A 27,457-nucleotide genomic window follows, 5' to 3' on the forward strand; every position below is an offset into this window, starting at 1 on the left:
CAGACTTCAGTAAGGGAGACCATAGCCAAGATTAATTACGTGTCCTTGGTCAACCGCACGGTTGGGACACAGCGGTTCCTTGTCTGTGGGACCCTCTGAAAATTGCTGGTCTTTTGCCACCGTGAGTGACTTTGTTATCATGATTAATGCATGTCATAGTGAGGTGAACCTTTCCACTACGTATCAGTTGAGTACAAATGATAAAGTGTCGCCTCGCATGGAAGGGCCAACGGTTGAGAGCAGATGTCGAACATTGAACTCTTGAGAATATCGTTTTAACGGTTGGTTATCGAGATCTGAAGTCCATTGACCAAGTAGGTGCTGGTCGTCCCCTGCCCTACCACTCACGACCAACACCACCCGCATACGTAAACACACAAATACATAGGGAGAGACACACACAGACCACGTAAAAACCAGTATTTCCTCAGATCCTGTTTCACATTTGTAGGGAGCAGACCGTAGCGATGAGTGTGCAGTACACTGTGATGGCCACGTACCCTCTACCCCCGTGGGGGTTTCTTTGTTGTGCGTTTGCTTATACTTTGTTTGTTTCCTGACACTTGGATGTGTGCAGTGTGTTGATGTTTTGTGTGAGAGGGCTAGCAGTGTTAACGTTCCTGTCGGTCGGTGGTTGCTGGTATCCGTAGCATTAGCGAGGCAGTCTCGTCCAACCTGACTAGTCATATCCGCCTTGTGCATGGTTGTGGCTCCGGTTGGATCAGCGGGCGTTTGCCGCATATTCCATCACTGGTCACACACACGTGTAATGGGCAATCACATAACGGGTAGAGCGTTCAACTCTTGGGCCGGGTTAACGCTGGTGGGGATGGTGTAGGCAGCTAAGGTAAGACATTGGTGTGTGGCCTCCTGGGGTTAGGGTCGTCCGCCACCTGCTTGTGACCTTATTACTCCCCCCCGCCCACCATACCTCCCCAAGCCAGGGCACCTACGAATGATGTCGTCCATCACCTGGTTGTGTGACCTCAATCCCCTTTCCTACCCTGCTAGCCAGGACCGCACCCCATATAACCTTGTCCCTTGGATGAGCTGCACCTCAACGTAGAGCGCCAACCATCGGTCATAGAGGAGCTTCATTACAAAATAGTTTGGCCGGAGATTAGCATGATGAACCAAGTCAGGCCATACTCTTGTTCATCCCTGTACCAAGGACGTACTAGGACGTCCGTGTCCTGTACCAGGCTCATGTAGGCACGTTCCCCCACTCCACACACAAAGACAACCCTTCTCCTGTAAGCTCCGTCTTGTCGTGGGAGGCATAGCCTCGCTTCTGATGTCCCCCCGCACGCTTTTGATACTGAAATGATATCGCCTCCTCCCGCCATCACAGCCACCAGCGGCTAATTAAGCTACCAAGTGAGAGAAGCCTGGAGGTGCGGCGCCAACATGATGCCGTCGCATCTCTTGCCGTCAGGAAAGTGGCGATCGAACTGGACGAACGCTGAGTGCGGTCGTCCGAGGTTCACGCTTTACGTCAGGTGTATAGCGAGTGTGCGTCGGTGAGGAGAAACACACACACACACACATACACACACACACACACACACACACACACAATGTCCGGCAATACGTTTCCAAGAAAAAGGTGATACAGAAACGTGGCCGACCAGTAGCACGTGCACGTGGTCCACTACTACTGTGTCGCAACGACTGGAAGAAGAAAAAAAAAGAAGGTCGTAAAGTGGTGGCAGGTCAGCTGCTCCCGGGGAATATTATATCAGTTTTTACCTGCGTGGTGTAGGAGTAGGATGAGCAGTGTGGGGCCTGGAGCTGCTGCTGCTGCACCCCCCCCCCCCCCTCTCCTAATTCCTGAGAAATGAACTGACTCACACACACACACACACACACACACACACACACACGAGCTAATCGTTGTTGGTATAAGAGAGGAGAGAGCGGCATCATAGCAAGATGAGTGAGGTTAGCACCGCTCTGTTTGATGGTCTTGTCACGTGACTAGTGGATATTGATTGGTGTCTTGAGGCTTCATTAACGACCTGTTTAAGGTAACCTCCAAGTGGTGAGGGTGACGGGAAGACGTTACACACACACACACACACACACACACACACACACACGTGTGAGGACGATGTACTGAGACAATGACGATATATTGTGACGGGAAGTTGTGGCTGTACAGTGGGAGGTGTGTTGTGGCCATTACCACAGCCTGGCTGCCCTTGTCTCACTACCTGCTCCTGTAAACGTCACAAGAAACTGTGTCACCCGGATTTGCAATATATATATATATATATATATATATATATATATATATATATATATATATATATGATATATATGATATATAATTTAATGGTCGTTACGGACGTATGTTTAAATGCCTGGTTATCGTCTCCGTCCCGTGTGTGGCGCGCGTGGCTCATTATAGAGCAGCGGGAAATCTACGTGATGTCCCCTTCAGAGTCCGCCATCTTGCATGGAAATCTCGGGTAGGCAGCACCAGAGGTGGTCAGCGGTGTGTGTGTGTGTGTGTGCTGGTGTATGGACGACTGGGGGGGGATGATTCCATGGCGGGCACAGGCGGGTAAACGTTCCCCTCTCGTCATCAGTGGACAGGAAGCCGTGGTTCCGAGTGTCGGGTTAGCTGCAGCGGAAGCTGGCAGCAGTGTGACGCTCCACGTGACGTAAAAGTGGTTTGCTACTGCCGTAACTGTATCTCTTGGAAGCACGTGGTGCACGACCCTTGGGTCTTGCTGTTGGCTTGACCTGACACCTGACACCTGAGACCTCAGAGAAACTTACATACCCTCCATCTCGCGATCCCCCTTGACCTGTCCTTCGTCCGTCTTCAACCGTAGTCACGTACAGTACCGTCCGTGCGGCCCCCCCCCCCCCCCCGCGCGCCGCTGAACGAGGTGCCTCGTTTGCTGTAAAGCGTCGGAGTGGTTGCCTCCGCCAACCACATCGCCACACGAAACCGGTCTAACGAACAAGCCAGCCAGACTCTGACGGCTTTCGAAACTACGCCTTGATGAAAGGCTACATCCGTGCTTCACCGTGACGCGCGGGCTGGTGTATGGCCAGCCCTGGCTAGGCAAAAGGGCTGGTGCCCGGGATGGTGGACACGAGTGTAGGGCCAGCCCTGGATGGTGGACACGAGTGTAGGGCCAGCCCTGGATGGTGGACACGAGTGTAGGGCCAGCCCTGGATGGTGGACACGAGTGTAGGGCCAGCCCTAGATGGTGGACACGAGTGTAGGGCCAGCCCTGGATGGTGGACACGAGTGTAGGGCCAGCCCTAATCAGAGACTGAAAATCGAGGCAAGCTCAACAACTGTACCTTGGAGGAAGTCCGGCTCAACGACCTGCTGGTGGTGGTGGTGGTACGTGACGTCACTGGGCGAACCCTAGGAAAAAGAAAACAATGGCGGTAAGATCGTCGGTGCGGCTGCGGCGTCTGGCAGACCTGATGTGTGAGGTCCCAGCCTCTCACCTCACCTCACCTCCCTCGTCTGGCAGACCTGGTGTGTGAGGTCCCAGCCTCTCACCTCACCTCACCTCCCTCGTCTGGCAGACCTGGTGTGTGAGGTCCCAGCCTCTCTCCTCACCTCACCTCCATCCGTGTACTTGTGCTGTTGTTGTACCGACCGTGTCACCCTCTCTGACGGCGGCTGTATGGGCGTCTGCTTCACTGTTGTATGCTTGTGTATAAGTGGGCGTATACGTGAGAGAACCGGTTTGCATGACGTGTATGCTTGCGCGCATGAACGTTTGCGTGTGTGTGTGTGTGTGTGTGTGTGTGTGTGTGTACTCACGCTTGTAATGGTGACATCAAACGATGTATTGAATTAAATGCAGCTGCAGGTGTATAATGTCCCGAGGAAATACTGCCAGTAAAGTTAATGGGACGATTAAAAGGGAAAGTGGAGTTAGATGAACAGTATTAACACCACCGTATGGGTGTCACTTTACTGATAGTTATTGATGGTGTTTACAGTGCTCGGGATAGGCATGTTCATGTAGCAGTCTGACACGAAGTCGATGCGGCTGTGTTCCCGAACTGCACCTTAGGGACGAAGGATCTCCTGTTGGCTGGAGTTGATGGGGGTGGGAGTGTTTTTTTCCCCGAACTGCCACATGAATTCTATGAGGTTGGTTGTAGAGACTTGGGTGGATTAAGCAGTTTTAACGTGTACTACGATGGACGGAGGATCATCTTTCGTGCTCTTTCTTGGACTTTTTCTAGTATCCTCTGTTGTATGGTGGGTAGGGAGGATGACCAGGCTAGGAGGCAGGGGGAAGTGTGGGAAGACTGCAAGGATTGTAAACATTCGAGTTCAGATGCAGCAGGGAGTCCCAAGTGTCGTGAGTCAACGAAGAAGTAAGAGATGATAGCAGGAGGACTTGGTGATGCAGCTGACCTGTAGTATCTATCGTAGTGGATGTATGGTCTAAAGTGATATCGAGAAGCTTGGTGATCTGCTGAGCAACTTGGAAGGTGCTCAGTCCTAGCCAGGCACTAAGTGGTGGTGGAGTAGGGATGGAAGTGTGTGTGTGTGTGTGTTGTATTGAGGACGGGTGCACTGGCATATGGAGGAACGCTTCAGCATCATGTCGTAGACGGAGAAAATTAAGCTTTTGAAGATTAGCGTGAAGGATGACTGACCGTAGTAATACCTCGTCTCAGGGACATGGAAGTCAGTGGAGCTACTGGACGGAATTCGGCGTGAGGTGACGTAATGACCCATGTTGTTATAATGTCATAACTCTCTGGCCAGCGGCAAAAACGTGTAGGAAGTGTGGGTGTTCAGTGTGTGGTGCAACCCAGGGTGAGGGTGGGGGGCCGAGCGTGGCCGAGGGTCACGCTAGACTGTAGGTGGTGGAGAGCTGAACTGGGATACTGGAACAGGATGTGGCACCTGGCACTCTCTACCCGTGATGAAACCTCCACCCGCCCGCCAGGTCTTCCCTCCTCCAGCTGTTGACCTGCTGCAGGGACCAAGGCTAGCGGGAGGTGGGTGGGTGGTTGGGGGTTACTGCCACGGTGGGGCGCCCCCCACCGACACCGACAGAACGATCCGCTTCCCATGTTCACCGCCCTACGCTGCTTTCCATCGTGTTAAAGATACAGTGATGGACGGAGACGTCTAAATGGAACTGTGACGGCAGAATTGTGCACGTCTGAGACGATAGCCAATAAGAACTGGTTCAGGGGTGGTGTTGGCCGTGACGTCACACACCTCGCCACCTGATACACTGACGCAGGAGCCACTTATTACTCTGCTGCTTATCCCGTTTTCTTTCTTCGCGAATAAGAAAAATATTTCTCCGTGCGAAATTAGGAATGTGGATGTTGTGTTGTCTCGCCCGACGTGACCAGAGGCTTGTGATGTGTCATTGGCATATTGTAACAGAGAGGGACATGCTTCTCCCTTCTTAACAACTCTCCTTAAACTTCACTTCTGATCAAGCTAAACAAACCTATCAGAAAAGGGAGGCTATGTTTTGACTCGTGTATTTGAGGTTGACCACACATCATTTTTCTCCGTCACATACGTGTAGGAGCAGACCAGCGAGACACCAGTGAAAGTTCGAGTTATTCTGAAAGTTGTGTGGTGTAAGATGGCGCTCCTCTGTGGACTGTTACTTGTGGCTCTTGTGTGACGACGAGTTATCACTGGCATATGGGGCCGGTGTAGAGACTAACATTTTTTTAAGATGGGGAGTTTTTTTTCTTTTCCACCAAGTTCAATCTTCTGTCTATAGTAGTCTTCCCAGCTTAGAATACACGTAGGTAAAGTTCCCGTTCCCTCGCTTCCTCAGCGCTGTGATCATCTCGTCATTACCAATTTGTACAGTACGGAGAGAGAGAGAGAGAGAGAGAGAGAGAGAGAGAGAGAGAGAGAGAGAGAGAGAGAGAGAGAGAGAGAGAGAGAGAGATTTACACAGGTAGCGTCTCGAACACCCTCCATACATGTGTGGTAGCCGCCTGGTCCTTGCCCGTATAAGGAGTTATATGAATGTGTGTGTGTGTGTCTGGGGACTTGAGCTGGATGCGGCAGTGGCTGGGTTGACAAGTTGATGGTGAGCTGTACCTCCAGGTGGTGCTGGCCTCAAACACGGACAAGGACAGACACCAGGACCCTCAGAAGGACTCGGCAGGGACTCCATCCATCCGGACGGTTTTGTGTGTCTGTGTTGCTGGAGTTCATGGATGGTAACAGCTAATGGTCGTAAAGCCAAATCGCTAACTACACGTCAGAAACCTTACCATATGTCAAGAATCCGTACGGTGCGTCAAATTCCGAATTTATACCGTACGTACAATTCCGTATCATCCGTCAAAACCCGTACTGTACGATGAAGCCCGTGCCATACATTAAATCCGTTACCATACGTCATAACCTGTACCATACGTCATATCGCTTGCCATACCAGTCGTCAATACCTGTGAAGTGAATGTGTTTGTGCTGTTGTTGTGGAGCGGCTGTCGCACAGGAACACTGTACTGCTCTTGTGTTGTCCTATGGCTCCCATATTGTTCCACCTGTTCCACTGGTCCTTCACGCAGAGTGTATGTAAAGTATTGTTACACGTTTACCACTGTTCCTTTGCGTATACTGCATGCATGACATTTTGTATCAGTTCCAATGTTCCTCGGTATAAACTGTATGAATAATATTGTTGTTCGTGTTCCACTGTTCCTCTACGTACACTGTGTGTATGATGATGGTTCTCCTTTTACATTGTCTTCCTACGAAGAATGTGGCTCAGTCCAAACACGGTTCTTACTCAGCTTCGATTTTATTATAGAAAACGGAGTAAACCATTACAATGGCGTTGGCATCGTGAAAGTGAACGTAGCTCTGACGTCTGAATGACGTAGTAGTGACGCGAACACTTTCACTCCCTTCTACGGTAGGGCAGTAAGGTCTGCGCGAGGCCCCCACACGCTAGTGCCTCTTGTATTCATCCGTATAATGTGATTGTTGTGTAGTTTCCTCGTGGGCGTCACAGAGCACAGGACGTCGGGGGAGTTACTGTGATGCCTGGGTCGGGTTCCCATCCTAGGCAGAACCGAGCGTCAGGTGGGCGTTGGGAAGTCGTCAGCAGCTCCTTCGGGAGATATCGTCAGTAGTAGAGGAGAGAGAGAGAGTGCGCGGGGCGGGGGAGCCACAACCATGCTGCGGGTTATTCAACCTTCGTGATGGCATACGTCTGCGTGGCGGGTGTGTGGTAGCTTGCTCCTGACGATGTGAAAGTCTGGTGGATGTGGCCATACCGCTGCAGACGGCAGCCTTTGCAAAAAAAAAATAAGTGGTGGAGTTGTGGCTGGCAAAGAGTAGTGTTGCTTCAGGTGCTAGTTTCGCGGGCTGCTGTGGGAGCTGCGCCCCTCATGTGTGTGTTGTACATTCCCGGCTGCACCTCCCGCCAAGACCTGCTCCACAAGTGGTTGTGAATCTCCATGCGAGCTGCGGCAGCCAGTCTGGTTACTGTGTGCGTAGACCGACGAGAAGAAGTTGATGAGGTGAATTTTGTAATTGCCTGTTGATTTATGTGCCTCAGAGATAGCTATTAAGTAGAGTGTTTCTCCCTCTGTCAAGTGTGTGTGTGTGTGTAAGGCATGTCATTGTGTTAGAGTATTTAGTAGTTACTTAATAAGGCAAGAGAGTATATAGTAGTTGCTAATTAGGCCTGTGGGTTTATTTGATGTGCTTTTCTAAGGACAGTTTGTTGTTGTTGCAGGATGTGGTGTCCGTGGTGGTGGGTGAGCGCGGGGTAGTGGGCGGCTGCTTGCTGACCGCTATGTCCGGGGTGGAGGCACCACCAGAGGCCGCCCCTTCACCGCCGCCCTCGCCACCCCACACCGCCCACCCGCCCACAGACAAGCTCCACCATGACCCCAGCGTCGGGACTGAAGGCGTGCCGGGGGTGGTGGGCCGCGGCCGACGGAAGCTGGAGAACGAAGACAGCAGCTACGACAGCGACTTCGAGCCGTGCGAGCGGCCCGAAGATGACCAGCACGAGGACGTGTGTCGGACGGTCTCCGACACCCTGGGGGCAGAATTCGCCGAGTACGTCACGAAGCATGGATCTCCCGCCATCCCCACCGTCACCACCACTGCTACCACTTCTACCACGACCGCTGCCACCACACCCTCCTGCACCACCATATCTGCCACCTCCACCACCACACAGACCAGCTGCACCATCTCCACTAGCCTTACCACAGCATCTACGATCACAGCTTCATACACCACACCCTCAGCGACCCCAGCCTCAGTAACCACATCATCTGCCACAGTAACCACATGTACGGAGAGCAAAACAGGTCAGGAGGCGGTGAGAGCAGCATCTCCTGCGGCAAGGTTATCTGCGGCGCCCCCAGCTGTTCCCCCCTCGGTTTCCGTGACCCCTCCCGCACCACCTACGCCCCCGCCAACCGTAACTCTAACACAGCCTCCGCCCGCGGTTACCTCACCTGCAGCCGTAACGAGCAGTGGGGGCGTGGGTGAGGGTGCCCATACCCCGGCATCCAGCCTCCCGGCGGAGCAAGGGACGGGAGTGTCCTGGGTGGTGCAGCGACCCAGTTATGCCTCGCAGGTCGAGTTCGGCGTCAAACTGGGCTACTCGGAGACACTGGTACAACTTGCTCTCCTCAAGCTCGGAGGAACACCCGATAAGGACGAGCTCTTGGCCGAGCTTATTCGTCTGGGAACCAGCATGCCGCGGGCCGAGGGAGACGCAGACGCCACTGACGACGCGACAGATACGAAGGAAGACGTAGATCTGCAGCTGCAGCAGCCAGCCTTCAAGCCCATCATCATTGACGGCAGCAACGTGGCCATGAGGTAAGCCGCTGCTCTGTCATCACTAAACTTGTGTACATTCACTCGTAAGATTTTGACACATGACAAACTGTTATGGACCTTTCCTGTTATAGAGTAATCTAAAGCTTACCTGTAAGATGGTGTATATTAAGCTTACCTGTAAGATATTGTACATTAAGCTTACGTGTAAGATAGTGTATGTTAAGCTTACCTGTGAGATAATGTACATTAAGCTTACCTGTAAGATAATGCACATTAAGCTGACCTGTAAGATAGTGTACATCATGCTTACCTGTAAGATAGTGTACATTAAGCTTACCTGTAAGATAATGTACATTAAGCTTACCTGCAAGATAGTGTTTATTAAGCTTACCTACCTGGAAGATAGTGTATATCAAGCTTGCCTGCAAGATAGTGTATGTTAAGCTTACCTGTGAGGTAGTGTAATATACAACTTTAATATTTGTTGGGATAATGAGGATGCTGGAGGTAACATGTTTGGCGTGGGTGGGTCTGGGAGTCAGATCAATAGCCTGTAGGATTTACGTTTGATGGACGTACAGGTAACCATGTTCGAGCCGCCGCCTTAGGCTCGTGGCTCCTTAGTGGTAGAGGTGGTAAGCGTGTGGTTGTGGTGGTTCCTACAACTTGACGACACAAGGCTTCTCTCTCTTTCTGACCATGGGGTTGTATAGCTGGTAAGCACAGCTGCTGGTACTGAATGACAGCCATCAGTAAGTTAAGAGGAATCTGTGACTCTGTGTTACTTTATGGGGAAGGAGTGGGAGTGATTGAGAGTTTCTGTCACATACGAGACTATACGTCGATTACACGAATGCTTCGGTACTCTTATTCGTAATGGATAATTATTTGTGATTAATTGGAGTCCCATGTAGTGGAGACCTGTGTGTGACGTGGTAGAAAAGGTTGAGTTTGACGTGCAAGGACAGGGAGGAGGGAGACCTTAGCCTGCTGCCACCTCCGTAGTGACTATATAACGAGGAAGCAAGGTGCACCGTAGCCAGGTGTTACCTGCAACCTAAGTCTGAGGTGCAGGGAAGGTTTGCAGTTATTGTTCTGGGGAGTAACAATACACGTCACGTTACTTAGATGAAGCGGAGGTTGGCCACGTGGATGGCTGCCTCATTGAAGTCCTCGCATACCCTGTCATTCCTGGACCTGCGGGTTACACTCCTGATTTACTGTACGTTCTTCAAGTTATGTTTTCTGTCGGATTTGTTTTCACAGTTCATCTGTTTGGTATTCTTTTCACGTTGTCTTCCCAGTGGAAAGTTATGGAAAATGTTCATTGGTTATTCTGCGTTATCTGGTTCACTTGGCCCCGCGTGCCCCACCCTTCCTCTGCTGCATGATTATCCGGCATCTTATCTGCCTGTGTCACTGTCGTGTATTTTCTCTCTACTGTGCACCCGGCGGTCAGATCCTGGCCAGGTGAGGTGCGGACGCTTCGCTTCAGAAGGATGGCGGAAGACAGACTCTGTCCAAACAGCCGGTGTAGTTCCCCATCAACACGTACGTGGGAGCAGCACAGCTGGCAATATGACATTATGATGTAGTAGCTTGCATATTGTATGTTTCCTCTCGGTATCAGTTATGACGGCTGGCGAGTCTCCAGGTAGAGAGATGTGTTGGCGGCACAGTATCCCGCGTTGCGGTCTCCCGCGGCCGTAGACATGACACCAGTCATATCCGGCCGCCACCATCATGCCGCCGTAACTGTACTCCACAACAGGGAGTTCCAGTGTCACCTCTGCCTGTATTAGCCGAGCTAGTACGTCGCTGGCGGCCACGACGTGCGCTTTCGGGTGTGCAGCACGATGAATGAGATGGGATGGTTGGTGGTGAGGGGTGGGTGTGAGGGAGGGAGGCCTCGCCTGGTGTTGGGCAGGCAATGTTTGCATTATAAATCGCTACGTCAGAGCTTCCCGGATCCTGCGGGTCCCACCTGGCGCACACCCCTCCACCCCCACACCTGCGGCAGGACGGACAACTTCGTTGGGTGGCGGGAGGAAGGATGTTTGTAGCGTGCGGCACCTGTCCTTGTTGTGACTCTAGCCTCACCACAGGCAACCATACACCCAGGGTTCCTACACAGTCACCCACTACGCCATACACCTGGCACTCCGTCACGTACAACCAGTGTACCGTATACACAGAGTCCTACACATATACTCACTACACCATACACCTGGGGCTTCGCCACATACACCCACCACACCACATACCTGGGGCTCCTGCACTTACACCTACCACACCATACACTTGGGGCTTCGTCATATACACCCACCACACCATATTATACCTGGGGCTCCGTCACATACACCCACCGTACCATACATCTAGGGGTCGTACACAATACACCCACTACACCATACACCTGGGGACGATCCTGTACCTGCACCTACCACACTAGACCTTAAGTATAGTGGCTGAGTCAGAGTTGCAGGTACGAAGCAATTCAGGACGGTTACTCACCGTTATAACTCCGTCCACGATCATGAATATTTTCATCACTTGTTCCCAGCAGTAACCTGCCGCCCTAGACACAGGGTCTTGGTGTGTGTGTGTGTGTGTGTGTGTGTGTGTGTGTGTGTGTGTGTGTCCCCACGCACACATGCCTGTTTGTTGAATCGGGCTGCATATTTTATGAAAATCATCCTGTTGAACAGGATATGGTGAGGCGCGAGTATTATACCGCCCCCTGCTGGCTGGGTAAGTAAGTACTGGCATGGATGTCATCCTGTATACGTAGTGCTGTACTACATGAGCACGGTGGTAACAGGAGGAGGCGTCTGCACGGCGCGTGTCCCCCCCCCCCCCCCCCTGCGGGTTGTGAGGTTGTAACTCTCTCTGTGGAGGGAAATATCATATCTGTTTATGGCCCGCATGACAGTGTGATCCATTTAGTAAAATTGCCCCAGATCCCGGGAGTGAGTGAGGATTTGCCACCGGGGCAACGATGTTGAGGAAGAGGGGGTGGAGTGTGGAGGGGAGTCCCGTAATGTTGTGTTCCGTTGATATATATATTTCGGCCATAAGGTCGTGGGTCAGTGTCCAATTTGTGGTAGGTTGGTTGTTCCCGGTGTGTACCTGTTGCCAGTGTGTCTGGCTGCACGGGCCGCCTCCTGCCCCCCACACCCCACCCTCATTCTTGCGGGCTGGGGGTGAGGGCCGGTGTGTTTTGGTCATCACTTGCGGCACGCTGGCATCTCCCTCCCTCCCCTCACCCGTGCCCACTGCCTCGTAGATGCCAGGCTACTGGTGTATCCCGCATTCCTTGAAACGATACGGTACCACTTTCGTCAGACGTAATGACAGGTTTAGTCGGAGGGAAGAATTATGAATGTAGAAAAAGAATACATTTGTAAACTGGGAGATGAAATGTATAGCTGGCCTCACGTGCACCTGTGTGGCTGTTGGCTGCAGGTGGTTGAGTGTGTCATTGTTCTGGTTGGGGCTAACAGGATTCAAGGTTTATTTTAGGGAGGGGGAGGATATAGTTCCCTCAACGGCCGCACACTACTAGCTTGGCGCTGAGATGGTTATAGGACGTCTGTCCTGGGCAGCCTGACACTCACGTGGTGTACGTGTTCACGATGCCCGGGTCTGGAAGGAGGTATCCCTGTGGCGTCCTCACTCATACAGGAAGGACAGTAAAACGAGCAGTGCGGTTGAGCCCCACGTGATTCACGTGTACATTTGAATGTACTGAATTATGATCGGTGGTGCTGGTACAGACGAGGAGAACATGTCTTACGCTAAGGTATGAAGACAAGATGCTAGTGGGAGATCCTGGTTGGTGGTGATGGGCGGTGATAAGATGGTGGTGGTGCAGGCGAGGCAGGGCCTCCCTCCGCCGCCGCCAGCCTCCACCACTGACGGCCAGTGCTGCGGCTCCTCCACGCCCGAAAACTCCAACCTGACCAGTCGCGGTGGTTTTCGTGTGCGCATGTCGCGTAACGAACTGATAAGGTATAGGAATATAAGCGGAGTGTGATATTGTACCGGGTACCCGGCAGTTACGATCATAGCTGTCAATGAGAGGCGTTAAGATCTGAGGAGCTGGTTGATAAGGGCTGTGTAGCGCTGCCACGGTGGGTGTGGCGGCTCCTGGCACCCTCGCCAGCACGAGCATAACCACCACCATCACCACCACCCAACTCCACCTCTCTCCACCACACCCATATGTACCACCCTCATCTCTTCTACCCTTCACTGAGACCATCACTACTGTCTGGTACCACCACCTGAACACTGACCACCGCCTATTATCACCTCTACCACTCACCACATCTATCACCCACCACCTCCCCTCCCACCCACGGATCACCACCACTTCCAACACATCTGCTCAGCAATCCTTCAGTTTGACATCCGTCGTTTGCGTTCATTTCGAATTAAACTACGTCACACTTGTGTCGTTATCCAAGTTTCTCGAGGTTTTACTTACAATAACTATTGGAAGCAGAGGAGAGGTAATGCGTTGTAAGTTATATATTTTCCTGGTATGAGAATTCCCCTTCATCATCACAAAGTTGACTTAATACTTTGTTAATACAGTGTTCAGTGCTCAAGGTTATACTGCCCCCCTGATAAGCTTGGTACAGTCCGGACGTCTTGGTAGTTCAGAAACACTCCTATCTCGCCAGTTTCAAAAAAGGAGTATCCACCGATTCACTCGCTTGACTGCACAGCATCATGGGTTGTACTTAGCTAAGGTATTATTCTAGGTATTGTCTCATGTGGGAGATTCAGTGGCGTGGGGGGGCGAGGACGAACTCTCTCCTTGCCCCACCGCCGCCGCCACCTTTGTCATTGCTCTGGCTCATTTCACCAGTGTTCCTCCGTCTACAGCCGCTGCTCTGGCACCTCATAATACAAGCCTACAGCAAGTTATTGGACGATAAATATCACCACTAGTACGTAACCCACGGTAGAGTTCCGGGTCTGGAGGACGGCACAGTAGTAATCTCGGCTCTCCTCCCATCGGGCTAATGAGTCTGTTTCCCGTGCGCTCCGCGCGTGCCGAACGCTTAGGGAAGATCTTACATATCTGTCGTTGAAACTGATTGTCTCTTTGTCTGACGTGCACGTTGTACACTGAGGTACGTTGTCATGACCGGGGGATGGACTAACATTCCACTGATGCCTGTTATGTACAAATGTGTTCGTTGGCTCAGTGTGCCACCCAGGTCTGTTCGCTTACGGACCCCTCCTTACGGAATGCGGGTTTAGGCACGTATTATCTTTTAACATTATTGCTGCTTTTACTGCTGGGCCAGGAGGCCGACCGTGTGTTCGTGTTGTCTGGTGTGATGCGCTGGGAAAAACCAGGAACCCGCTGTCACTACACAAGGCTCAGTTCTTCATGCACGATTATCTCATTTCCTGTTGTGAAGCTTCCACCTCTCTTGTGAAGAGCTATCTTGTTGCTGCCTTGTCCCCACCACCAGCACTGCTTCAGGTCGCTGACCATCACACCAGACGAAGCTGTTAATCATTATCAGATTGTAGCTGTATGGGTACGCGCACCTGTGTGAAATACATTGCATTATTTACCCGCGAAATTTCCTGGGTGGAACCGAAGATAAGGTGCTGTTAGACACATTACATGATGTATAATTACGGGAACTTTAGGTAGGAAACCCAGCCCATAAATTATATCAATAAAATCCTGTCATTAATCCTGGAAGTGTCCATCATTTGATGTTGTTTAGTATCGCCACACGACATTGTATGACGACTGTTGGGCTAACATAATGTGTCTAGGTTTTGACAACGATTCTGGCCGCCGTCATCCTGTGAACCATCTGTACAGTAACAAGGTATTCGAGTCTTTTGTATCTCAGCTGTGACACAGTTGTTGTCATGTTTAATGCTCTATCCCAGTTCTTACTCTGCGAAAAAAATAAATCACTTTTATCATACGCTTTCTCAGGGTGTGATCTGTTTGTACTGTATAGCTAGAGATTTGTACCTTCTTGTGGCACCCTTGTCTTGTTAGGTGTGTATGTGTTTGTCATTGCCTTAAGTACATTACGAGGAGGAAGCTCTGCAGTCGTATGGCCCCACCTATTATACTTCTTCCATCAAACAGTAACATTAACAGTTTCATCTTAGCTTTTTTCATTCATCTCCTATTATGATTTATTATGATAATGTTAAAGAAAATTTCTTTACACATTTTCGAATACGTTAAATTCCTATGTTTCTTGTTGTGGCCTGCGGTTGTTCTATCACTGCGTCTTCCTAAGAACTGTTTGATGGGTCTGTGTGTTTAGTGAGGCCTCTTTTCCATGTGACCATCTTCAGTATATTTACCCGGGTTGAGTTTCATCAGCATGTATCAGACCATCTCAGGATTATGTCTTGGCCACCTTGTAAGAGCAATACAATGTTGCTCACACACTTCAGTTCTCTCATGCCTTTTGCATCATATGCAAGAATACTCAGGTTTAAATCCTGTCTTCCTGGCAAGTGATTAACGTAGATCAAGAAGTGATTTATCCCAGGACAGAATCCCAGTCCAATTTGAGAAGGATCCTCTGACGTGCTTCCCGTTTTCCCTTCCACCGATGTTTTTTTTTTCTGCTTATCCAAGGAATCTCCCCTAATGATGCTTCGTCACCAGTCTCCTATATGGCGCAGTCCTCAAGCACCCCAGCTGCAGATGATCCACCCGAGTCTTCCCTTCTTTTCTGTGGAGCTCGCTGTCTCACAAATCTAAGAAGCGTATTATGCGTGACCTCATTTCCCCAAATACATGTTGGCTGTCTTTTCAGGAAGTTCCTCCTTTGTAGTAAGTCATGCGCTGGTATTTTGATCATCTTTTTCCAGTATTTTGCAAAGCACACACAGAGGTCAGAGTGACTGGTCTACATTTCAGCGCCAAAAGACTGATAGGCGCGACATTTGTCATCTTCCCACCTTGACACTTTACCTTCCTCCAGCTACATGTTGAACATTTCACACGGTCCGTCGGGCGCAATTGCAACACTTTTGAGTCTGTGTCATTCCACACCTCGCGTTTCTGTGAATTATCTTTGGCGGAATTCTGTTATAATGTGTTACCTTAGTGACTTCGATGGTGAGTCATAACTGCTTATACGTACACTGAGATGTGATGTGTAGGTATGTGAGGAACTGGGTCTTGGATGGTGTAACGTGGTGGTGGGATGTGGGTTGGTGTAGGTGTGTTGGCAGGGTGTGGGTTGGTGCAGGTGTGGTAGCAGGGTGTGGGCTGGTGTAGGTGTGGTAGCAGGGTGTGGGCTGGTGTAGGTGTGGTGGCAGGGTATAGGTGTGGTTACAGGGTGTGGGTTTGGTGGCAGGGTCTGGTCGTACAGCCTAAGGATGGTGTATGGCGGCGTGGCAGCAGGGACATCTCGCACTTGGTAGTCGAGGGAGGAAAGATCAGTACAGCAGGGTCTTAGTACCCTCACTTTCCACTAACATGTCCCACATTTGGTCTTCAGGATTTCCTTGGTTGATGATAACTCGTCTCAAGAAATGACGTGCTGTGGTGGGGTTAAGAGAAATAGAATCCGGGTTTTACTCTTCAACTGAGAAGCTACAACATTATTAGACTATATGTACAGACTCCCGTGTGTTGCGTAGCCTCTAGTGTGGTGGATGAATATGTTGTAAGTTATGGTTTTCAGTTGTCCTGGTGTAGACTCTTCAACAGTCATTCCAAGGTATGTTGGACTGAATATTTTGGTTAGTCTATAAAATTTAAGAGACTCCAGTATTTAAGTCTTATACATCACTCTCGTAAACCTCTTAAAACTATGTGTTTTCATAGGTTGTCGATGTTTACAACCATCAGAATTGATGTGATAAACCAAAAGCTATTGAGCTGTATTGTTAGGAAATAAGACACTGGAAAAGCCAATTACTGACTAGCCTCGTATTACTTTTATTGAACGCACCACTCGTTTCACTGCGTTTGTTTTGCTTACTGTTTGCGTCCCTTTCCTCCGTTGAACATAGTCGAGTTATCCAAAACATCATGGGAGGGCCTTTGGACTGCTTCAGAACATAAGTGGACGAATTATATAACTCAGTAATTGAGGCCATCAGCAGCAAACATTTGAGCAGGGGAGATCGGTCCCAGGGAAGCTCTTTGGTTATTATAAACGTTTGAGTTTACTGTAGTCTCAAAATGTAGAGAAAAGGAAACGTACTTAAGAGAAGGTTTATCAGTCAACCACAAATGATGGAGGTGCTTGAAAGAGGTTGGCAGATGCTTGTATCACGCGGAGGCTGCTGACACTCCTACCTCACTGCATTCCTTTATATCATCAAATTGTTTATAGTCATTGCCTTTTGATAATGATAGAGGTTACAAGCATCATAACAGTACTAGGCACAGTTATCAAAATTTGCACCACTTGAGTTTGGCCAAACACGTTTCCATGAAATCAGTTGTAATAACATCTCTGTAATGATAGAGGTTATTACAATTGATCTCATAGAAACGTGTGTTTGGCCAACTTCATGTGGTGCTGATTTTGATAACGGTGCCTAGTACTGTTATGATGCTTGTGGTGGTAGGGTTGGGTGATCCCAACCCTACCACCGGTGGTTGGTATATGCAGTTTCTTTCCCCCCTGGTAATGGTGTGGGCGGGAATGGCTTCAACGAGAGTGGTTGTGTTGATGACAGTGGTCGAGGGGTGATAATAATGATGGAGACAGTGGCGGCAAGCGGTGCACACCTCTGCGACTCTCACTCCATCAGAAGCCTTGCCACCAGGATGTGGGTGCCGCCCGCTCGCTTCGCCAGCTGACATCTCTGAACCACGCCGCCAGAACTCTAGCCTGTACGGCCACTTTCTTTTACCAGACCATCAGTATAAATTAGCCGTAATTTACGAGTGTAATAAGTAACGCACGTCATTTCGAGTGTGTTTGCAAACGTTTTCCCTTGTTACCTAAGATGCAGTAGTGTTATTTTTTGCATTTGCATCGTTCTTCATTAGTTTTCTTGTTCGATATTGGGATTACCTGTTCCTATAGTAGCTCTTATAATCGCTGTATCATGTTTTTCCACGTACACACCCAGCATGGAGCTTTTTTGAATTCCTGTGCTGAATAGAGCATGAATAGGTGGTAGAAATTAGTTCAGGGGATATTATGTCACATCCAACTGCAGTGATGACTACGCGCTTTAGTGCGGCAAGCGTCCCCTGACCTTGCACAGCCTTATGTTGCCATCACCAAAGGACGAGTATTAGGTAATCGTCAGTGAGCTTGTGGAGCTTGCACATTTGTGTTGGTTCCTTGACTGACGAAGGTGGTCCTGCCCTGTAGCTAGGCCCCTTCAGCATACGAGCACTTGGGAGGGAAAGTTTACATCCGCTTTCTATGCTGCGTCATGGCGATTATTTACTGTAGCGGCATCTGCTGCAGGTTCTAGTTTACCTGGTGTTCGTGGTTGGGGTTACGTCCCTGCTCTCCCTTGTGTCCGCTCGGTTGGTCTACCAAACCAAATCCTTGTGTTGTTCTAAGATTAGCAGCTGCTTACACCATGGCGTGCCCAACTGTTCACTCAGCAACCAGCTGCTGTTGCTTATACATTGAAATAATTTCTTTTTATGCGCAATGACATACCAATATCTATAAGAAATATTCTTATAAACTCTTGCACATATTTTTTATTGTTTTTAACACCAAATCCGAATATTTAAACACATGATCTTATTATATCGATGTATAGAAGTAATCGTAATGTTTTTTATCTTTCAGTCACGGCAACAAGACAACTTTCTCATGTCGCGGGCTGCGAGTGTGTGTGGACTGGTTCCGTGCACGCGGTCACACCGAGATCATTGTCTTTGTGCCGGCCTGGAGGAAGGAGGCGCCCCGCTGGGACACGCTCATCGCCGACCAAGAAATACTGCTAGAATTGGAGCGAGAGCGCGTTCTGGTTTTTACACCTTCCCGGGTATGTGGCGGAAAGCGCATCGTGTCGTATGATGACCGCTATATCCTGAATGAGGCAGTGGCTTCTGGCGGCATTGTCGTCAGTAATGATAACTATCGAGATCTAGCGGCAGAGTCCCAAGCCTTCCGCCGCGTGATAGAAGAAAGTTTGCTTATGTACTCATGGGTGAATGGTCGTTTTGTGCCACCTGATGACCCCCTTGGACGAAGTGGACCAACGTTAGATGTATTCCTACAGCGAAGTGCCCGAGACAAACAGGCACCGTGCCCGTATGGTCGCAAATGTACTTATGGTAATAAGTGCAAGTATATGCACCCTGAACGAGGAACAGCTCCCCTCAAGTCTGTGACAGAAAGACTGCAAGAACAAGCTCAACGGCACTATCAGAACAAGGCCAAAAGCAGAGACTCATCACCAGGTAACTTACTGCAGTCTTGTTGCTTGTCTTCTTTATGCACACTGTAATTGGTTGGTGTTTAAATAATGCCATATATATATATATATATATATATATATATATATATATATATATATATATATATTATATATAATTTTCATACATATTTGCCATTTCCCGCTTTAGTACTAAAGAGGTAGTGTCAAGAATAGAGGACTAAGCCTTAGAAAATCCTCACTTGGCCTTCTTTGTTTCTTCTTTTGGTAAGGTAAAAACAAGAGGGGGGTATTTCCAGCCCCCCATCGTACTCCTTTTTAAAAAGTTGCTTCTACGACGCGCAGGGAAGAAGTGGGAAATATATATGGTGACACGCAGGTATGCAAGTTGAGGGTGTGGTAAAGCAGCTGGGAGTGGATGAGATTCCAGTTGAACTGGGGTTTGTGTTGTTAATTAGTTAGAAAGGATTTTCAGCAAATGTATCGATCATGGTAAGGTGTCTGTAGTTTAACAGAATGTCTTTGTAGTGCCTTTGGATAAAATCAAGAGGGTCAGAAGTCAATGTTCAAATTATAGCAGTTCATGAGTGAATGCAGCCTTTCTTCGTATGCTTCTGGATCTTGAGGAAACATACAGTAATAGGGTTGATGGAGATGCTTTGTAGTTGTTACAAGTTACAGATATTTGGTGTGGGAGGAAAGCTGTTAGATGCATATTTTTTTTAATCAAAAGGTAAGGCATGTGTGGTGTTTATGGAAAGGGTGGCGAGGGAGGTGAATGCGAGGGATTTAGGTGGAGGGCCAGATCTTCAGCCTGTCAGAGGTGGGGAGGGGGCCTGGGAGGTGAGTGAGATTTGAATAAGAAACTGCAGAAGTTGTTTTTTAAGTTTGGGTGAGTGTGTGAAAGGAGTAACTTTGAATAAAAGCAAGGTGACTAGATTTAGCAATGGAACGAGACAGGTAACTTGGGGGTTTGAGTTTTAATGGAGAAAAATTAGAGGAGAGTTTTAAATACCTAGAAGTGAATTGAATCTTATGAGCTGAAATGAGTCAGGGTGAATGAGGGGTTGAAGGTCCTTGGAACATCAAGGATTGTGTGGAAAGAGATGTTGCTATCTGGGAGGGCGAAGATGGGCATTTTTTTAAGTTACATGAATCCTAGTAGTGTTGTATGGATGCGAGTCCAGGGCTACAGATGAGCGAGCATGCACAGAAGAGGGTGACTGTGTTAGAAATATGTGAGGGCAATATGTGGTGTTAGGAAGGTTAAGTAAGAAATGATTAGGTAAGAGAGAACAGAATAGAATAGTAATTTTCTCAGACTTTTACAAAAAGTATGGTTCACAGCTCCAGAATAACATTAGCTACTATTTTAGAATGTAATTTATGGTTTACATTTGCAAAACTAAACAATATGACGTGGCAGTAATAGTTGCATTTACTTGTCATTACATTAATTCATCTAAATTTACTAAGCACTGCTCTCAGCAAGAGCGATAGTTTGTTAAGAACAGTTACTAGTTTGCATCAACAAAATACATTTGAATTGGTTGGCCTAGATTTATAATAGTTTACGATATACTTATTTCGCAGCCAAACAGTATCATCATTTTCACACTGAAATGATACATTAGATTCATCATTTACAACATATGCATCACATTTAGTGCAATTTTCCCTCCTCTCATCTTGATATCTACCCACAATTATGAGTTGTTCATTGTTACAAGCTCATAGTTTGCTCATCAGAATGCAGTTACTCTGCGATAATTTTGGAAGATATTCCAATATACCATATACCTGTTTATACATTTTATAATTACCACAAATTGATTTGATTAACAAATTCTTATACCAAGTGGTAATCCACTGATCTTTTAACCTCAATTCAGTTGCCTTTATGAGCCAAGTTGGATTGGTATGTTTTGCGATAACCTAAAGCAAGTTGAATTGGTGTTTTGTGATAACCACACCATGATGAGCTGTAAACACCGTGCATGACTAATTGCAATAGACATGTATACACAGAATAGTGTTTTTACCGGAAACAAATTGCAACCAATAACCAATCATTCTACATTTGATATATATTTTGAGGGGGTAGACACCAAGTTCTCCACACATTATATCAGTGCTTGTATTCTTATGAACACACTGCACTTGTTTAAAACTTTCATCTGCAATAATTCCATCTTCCTCACAACATTGTGACCTCATATTTCTGTTGCATAAATCCTAACTGGTAACACCATAGCATTGAACAGTTCCATCTCCATATCATCTGGCAAATCAAATTTACAACTTATTGCAGTCAGTGAATACATAGCTCTCTTAGCCTGCTCTTGTAACTCTAATTTTCCTTTACAAAACCCACCATTGTAATTAATATACCAAGGTACTTGTGTTTGCTTACGACTGCAGTGTTCTCCCTACCAAATTTAAAAATATAATTATTGGTTTGAACTCTGCCCCCACTGAACACTACAATTTTTGTTTTGCTAGTTTACTTTTAACTTCCAGTTTTAGTTAAAATAGGTGTGTAAAACTGTCAGTGCCCATTTCATCCCTTGCTAACTGTCACAGAGAATTGTATCATCTGCATACATCAACACAAATAAATTCAAGTAAGAACTAACCAAACCATCACTTAAATCTATATTATTACCATTCTAATCAATTAATATCTCAATATCATTTGCAAAAAGTAAAAACGGCATGTTCTTACCCTGCCTCACCTCTTTGTTACATATAAATGTATCAAGGCATCTGTTGGTTCAACCTTATACAGGATCCAATATTACTATACATAATTCTGATTACATCAATATCTTGCCATTTACATTCTCCTTCTCTAGCTTAAAGACTTTTTTGCCACACCTTATCAAATGCTTTCCTAAAAAGTCTACAAATAAACAAAAACTTTGCTCTTTTTTTCCAGCAAAACAGATCAATTATCAATCTAAGCAGAAATATATGGTCAAATATGGGGTATTCGTTTATGAAGCCAACTTGTGTTCCATTAATAATTATGCATTACATTAAAATGTTAATTTAGTACAGAAGTAAAGAGTTTCCTCATACAACTGAGGAATGTGATCCCCCTGTAATTGTTAGGGTCATGAATTTCACCCTTGTTCTTATATAGTGTAATTAAGCAGTAAGTTGTCTAGTTTATCAAAATGCTATGCATTAGCATATTTTGAGTTACTAGGAGGGATAGAAAATGAGATTATTATAAGATCCTTGTCTAAGCTCACATTCCTCCCGACAAGAAAAAGTTTCATAATTTTCATATGCTACCACTTAAAATGAACATTATTTCCAGTAGCAGTAATAAGACCACCAGACTTAAACTATTTAGCTCACTTCTATTCTTGAATACAATTTCAAATCTCATACCCTCCATTCTCTCCGACATTCCCTATATCATCATCATCATTTCTTGTGTCACATATATAGATGACATCATAGCTTTTCCAAAAATCAGCAGATTCTTCTGATGCGTGGAGACTTGACACCACATACCTATATTATTGAGTGATGAGGTGTGGTAATAAGAGTGTGGATGAGACAGCTGAAGAGGATGTGCTGGAAATATTTGGACATGGAGGTAATGAGTGAGAAGAGGTTGATAGTCTAAACAGTATGTCGCAATTAAATGAGACAAGAAGTCCAACTTGTAAATGGATGGCTGGAATGGACAAGCATGCATTTAAAGGGTGAAGGCATGCATGGGATAAAGTGAATTAGAGCAGTGCAGTACAGAATACAGTGGTAATGTGCTGTCAGCAGATTGAGCCAGTTGTGGAGAGGGGACTGTCGTTTTGGTGCATTAAATGTGGCAAGTAAAGAATTGGATGTGAGCGAATGAGACCATTTCTTCATGTATTCCCTGTTACCTTACTGATGTGGGAAGTGGCAAACATGTATGAAAAATAATATGAATGATTATAGATATACATAGATGTGTAATCATGCCGTACCTGTAAGAGGTTACAGCCACAAATGAAAAGTAATCTTTGGCAAGATATGTATAATTAGGAGTACAGTCTTGTCAAAGAACTTTTCACCCCAAAGGAGTTTGTATTTCCCTGCAACTGGAATTAGCACAGCCATGGGCTGCAAGTGCTTATAGAAAGGTCTTAGGTAACACCAGACCTCTTTTCATAAAAACTGGTCCTTGTGTAATTTTGAATAAAAAAAAAAGTTGAGTGGTGTGGGTGAGGGAGTTTAGTACCATTGCAAAGAATTGAGTATTGGATATGAAATAAGATTGTATTGGGAGGATCCTTTTCTTTGTTAAAAAGCCAGTGGTTGTTCTAAGTGCTATCTTTTGTGTAGTTTGCAGCTTTTTTATATCCTTTTTAAAGGGGTGTTAGACAGACAGGTGAGGCATTGTTTAGGGTGGAGTGGATGAATTTTTGTAGAGGATGCTAAATGAGTCTTTGTTATGTCCAAATTTGGTGCCACTTAGTGTTTTGAGGGTATTTAGGGCATTTGTAACTTTTTTGTTGTATTTTTGTTGTGGGATGTGAATGTCATGTGAATCACATGGGATACTTAGAATGGTTGATATTTTGTTCAGTGGGAGTGATTATCCATTCAATTGAGGTGGCTCTAGGGTGTGAGTTGAATTCATGTCTGGTTAAAAGTGTGATTGAAGGCTTGTGTGGGGTTGCAAAAATTTTGCTCTGGGTGAGCCACTGTTCCAGTTGTGTGATATAATGGTCCATGTTTGTTATTGCTACTGGTTGCTGTCAGGGTTTTGGGATTTCATTTTGAGGTCATATGCACATGGAGAGGATGTTCAACCACCAATAATAAATAACAAGCAACCTTTACTCACAGATCTCTCCACCCTCAGCAATCAGAACACTGACGAAACACAGACACACACACTGAAATAACTTGACTAGCACAAACAATCAACCTTTCATCTCCGACTAAAATACACCTCCCCAGACATACACCCATCAGAAACAACACTCCCCATACAAACATGAGTCACACTTTCCCACCTATGCTCTGGACATTATCCATTATTACAGAAACTGATTCAACACATTCTATGACCCTTCCTGCCCCTGAAGCTTTTTATGACTTATGGTCCCCTTTGTGGTGGAAGTTGCCAGCTTCCTGAGTGTTGGGTGAGTTTTATAAATATAGGAGGGACTCTGTGGGTAAGGAAGTAAGTATATGAGGCATATGAGAGTAGAGCAAATTGAAGTAGTGTGGTGCACAAGGTACAGTGTGCTGACTTTAGGCTGAACAAGGGCATGTGAAATGGTCAGGGAGGTCTGTGGGGCCCAGTAGTAGATAGGGGGCTCTGGTTTCAGTTCATTCTATTACATGACAGCTGCATTTAAGCAGATAAGGTTATATCTTCATCAGTCCCTGGTACTACCTTGCTTCCATGGGAATGGCAAACGTATGAAAAAACATTATATATGTCTATATATTTACCATTTCCCACATTAGCAAGGTAGCATCAAGAACAGAGGACTGAACCTTAGAGGAAAAATCTTCACTTTGCTCCTCTTCTGTTCCTTCTTTTGGAAAAGTAAAAACTGGATGGGAGGGTTTTCAGACCCCCCATCTGCATGTTGTAGAAGGTAACTAAGAGAGGCAGGAGCAGGTAGTTGGAAATCTTCCCCTCCTGTATTAATTTTGGAAGAACAGAGCAAAAACCCAAGTGAGGATTTTTTCATCAAAGGCTCTTGTCATATGTTCTTGACGCTACCTCGCTCACGTGGGAAATGGCAAGTATGTAGAAAATATAGATACATATATATTTTTATTATTTATTTTATTTTGCTTTGTCGCTGTCTCCCGCATTTGCGAGGTAGCGCAAGGAAACAGAAGAAAGAAATGGCCCACCCCATACACATGTATATACACACACGTCCACACACGCAAATATACATACCTATACATCTCAATGTACCCATATATATACACACACAGACACATACATATATACCCATGCACACAATTCACACTGTCTGCCTTTATTCATTCCCATCGCCACCTCGCCACACATGGAATACCATCCCCCTCCCCCCTCATGTGTGCGAGGTAGCGCTAGGAAAAGATAACAAAGGCCCCATTCGTTCACACTCAGTCTCCAGCTGTCATGCAATAATGCCCGAAACCACAGCTCCCTTTCCACATCCAGGCCCCACACAACTTTCCATGGTTTACCCCAGACGCTTCACATGCCCTGATTCAATCCACTAACAGCACGTCAACCCCGGTATACCACATCGATCCAGTTCACTCTATCCCTTGCCCGCCTTTCACCCTCCTGCATGTTCAGGCCCCGATCACTCAGAATCTTTTTCACTCCATCTTTCCACCTCCAATTTAGTCTCCCATTTCTCATTCCCTCCACCTCCGACACATATATCCTCTTGGTCAATCTTTCCTCACTCATTCTCTCCATGTGCCCAAACCATTTCAAAACACCCTCTTCTGCTCTCTCAACCACGCTCTTTTTATTTCCACACATCTCTCTTACTTACCCTTACATTACTCGATCAAACCACCTCACACCACACATTGTCCTCAAACATCTCATTTCCAGCACATCCACCCTCCTGCGCACAACTCTATCCATAGCCCACGCCTCGCAACCATACAACATTGTTGGAACCACTATTCCTTCAAACATACCCATTTTTGCTTTCTGAGATAATGTTCTCGACTTCCACACATTCTTCAATGCTCCCAGGATTTTCGCCCCCCTCCCCCACCCTATGATTCACTTCCACTTCCATGGTTCCATCCGCTGCCAGATCCAGTCCCAGATATCTAAAACACTTTACTTCCTCCAGTTTTTCTCCATTCAAACTTACCTCCCAATTGACTTGACCCTCAACCCTACTGTACCTAATAACCTTGCTCTTATTCACATTTACTCTTAACTTTCTTCTTTCACACACTTTAGCAAACTCAGTCACCAGCTTCTGCAGTTTCTCACATGAATCAGCCACCAGCGCTGTATCATCAGCGAACAACAACTGACTCACTTCCCAAGCTCTCTCATCCACAACAGACTTCATACTTGCCCCTCTTTCCAAAACTCTTGCATTCACCTCCCTAACAACCCCATCCATAAACAAATTAAACAACCATGGAGACATCACACACCCCTGCCGCAAACCTACATTCACTGAGAACCAATCACTTTCCTCTCTTCCTACACGTACACATGCCTTATATCGATAAAAACTTTTCACTGCTTCTAACAACTTGCCTCCCACACCATATATTCTTAATACCTTCCACAGAGCATCTCTATCAACTCTATCATATGCCTTCTCCAGATCCATAAATGCTACATACAAATCCATTTGATTTTCTAAGTATTTCTCACATTCTTCAAAGCAAACACCTGATCCACACATCCTCTACCACTTCTGAAACCACACTGCTCTTCCCCAATCTGATGCTCTGTACATGCCTTCACCCTCTCAATCAATAACCTCCCATATAATTTACCAGGAATACTCAACAAACTTATACCTCTGTAATTTGAGCACTCACTCTTATCCCCTTTGCCTTTGTACAATGGCACTATGTACGCATTCCGCCAATCCTCAGGCAGCCCACCATGAGTCATACATACATTAAATAACCTTACCTACCAGTCAACAATAGTCACCCCCTTTTTTAATAAATTCCACTGCAATACCATATATATATATATATATATATATATATATATATATATATATATGTATAAATAAATATATATAATATATATATAATATATATATATATATATATATATAATTATTAAATATTTAGAATGTATTGAAATATTAAAAAAGATGGATAAACAATAGTATAGCACTTATGGATATGAGATGAATATAGATAATTTAAGATGTCATGAAAGACAAGTGATCTATTAGTTTTGGTTTGCGAATTTAATTTAAGAAGTCAGTTGAGAAAGGTTCTTCTGAAGAGTATCGTCAGTGTATTGCTGATAGATGTAGCAAAGAGCATAGTCGACCTGAGTAGTGCGCATAGTGGTTTCTTATGTCTCCACTTCTAGACTCTCATTTTGAGGTTTGGTCCTAGCATAATGCAGATTTTGTAGCTCACGTACAGTCGTGGCCCGCACCTGGAGACAGTCACTTGATTCACAGTTTTGATAAGTGATTCACCTTTTACGCATGTTCCTGACAGAAGCCTCAATCAGCTTGATCATTGCATGGTTGGAAAAGTAGGAAATGGTTCATGAGTATCAATAAGAGAGGATCAGGTACAGTAGGTTACGCT

At 46.5% G+C, this 27,457-nt stretch overlaps 1 protein-coding gene across 8 annotated transcripts in view; it reads left to right on the forward strand.

The window, feature by feature from the left end:
* Window positions 1-27,457, forward strand: part of LOC139754619 (uncharacterized) — a 441,804-nt gene that overhangs the window by 407,812 nt on the left and 6,535 nt on the right. For 5 of the 8 annotated variants that reach the window (XM_071672088.1, XM_071672083.1, XM_071672089.1 and 2 more), the window contains exons 2-3: window positions 7,728-8,833; window positions 18,580-19,196. In XM_071672088.1, the coding sequence (XP_071528189.1) occupies window positions 7,788-8,833; window positions 18,580-19,196 (1,663 nt within the window). In that variant the 5' untranslated portion in view covers window positions 7,728-7,787. Of the gene's footprint in view, window positions 1-3,213; window positions 3,412-6,795; window positions 7,070-7,094; window positions 7,510-7,727; window positions 8,834-18,579; window positions 19,197-27,457 lie in introns of those variants that run through there. The other 3 variants (XM_071672087.1, XM_071672090.1, XM_071672085.1) reach the window with 3 other exon arrangements.

Source organism: Panulirus ornatus, chromosome 17 (assembly GCF_036320965.1).
Source record: "Panulirus ornatus isolate Po-2019 chromosome 17, ASM3632096v1, whole genome shotgun sequence".
Lineage (NCBI taxonomy): Eukaryota > Metazoa > Arthropoda > Malacostraca > Decapoda > Palinuridae > Panulirus > Panulirus ornatus.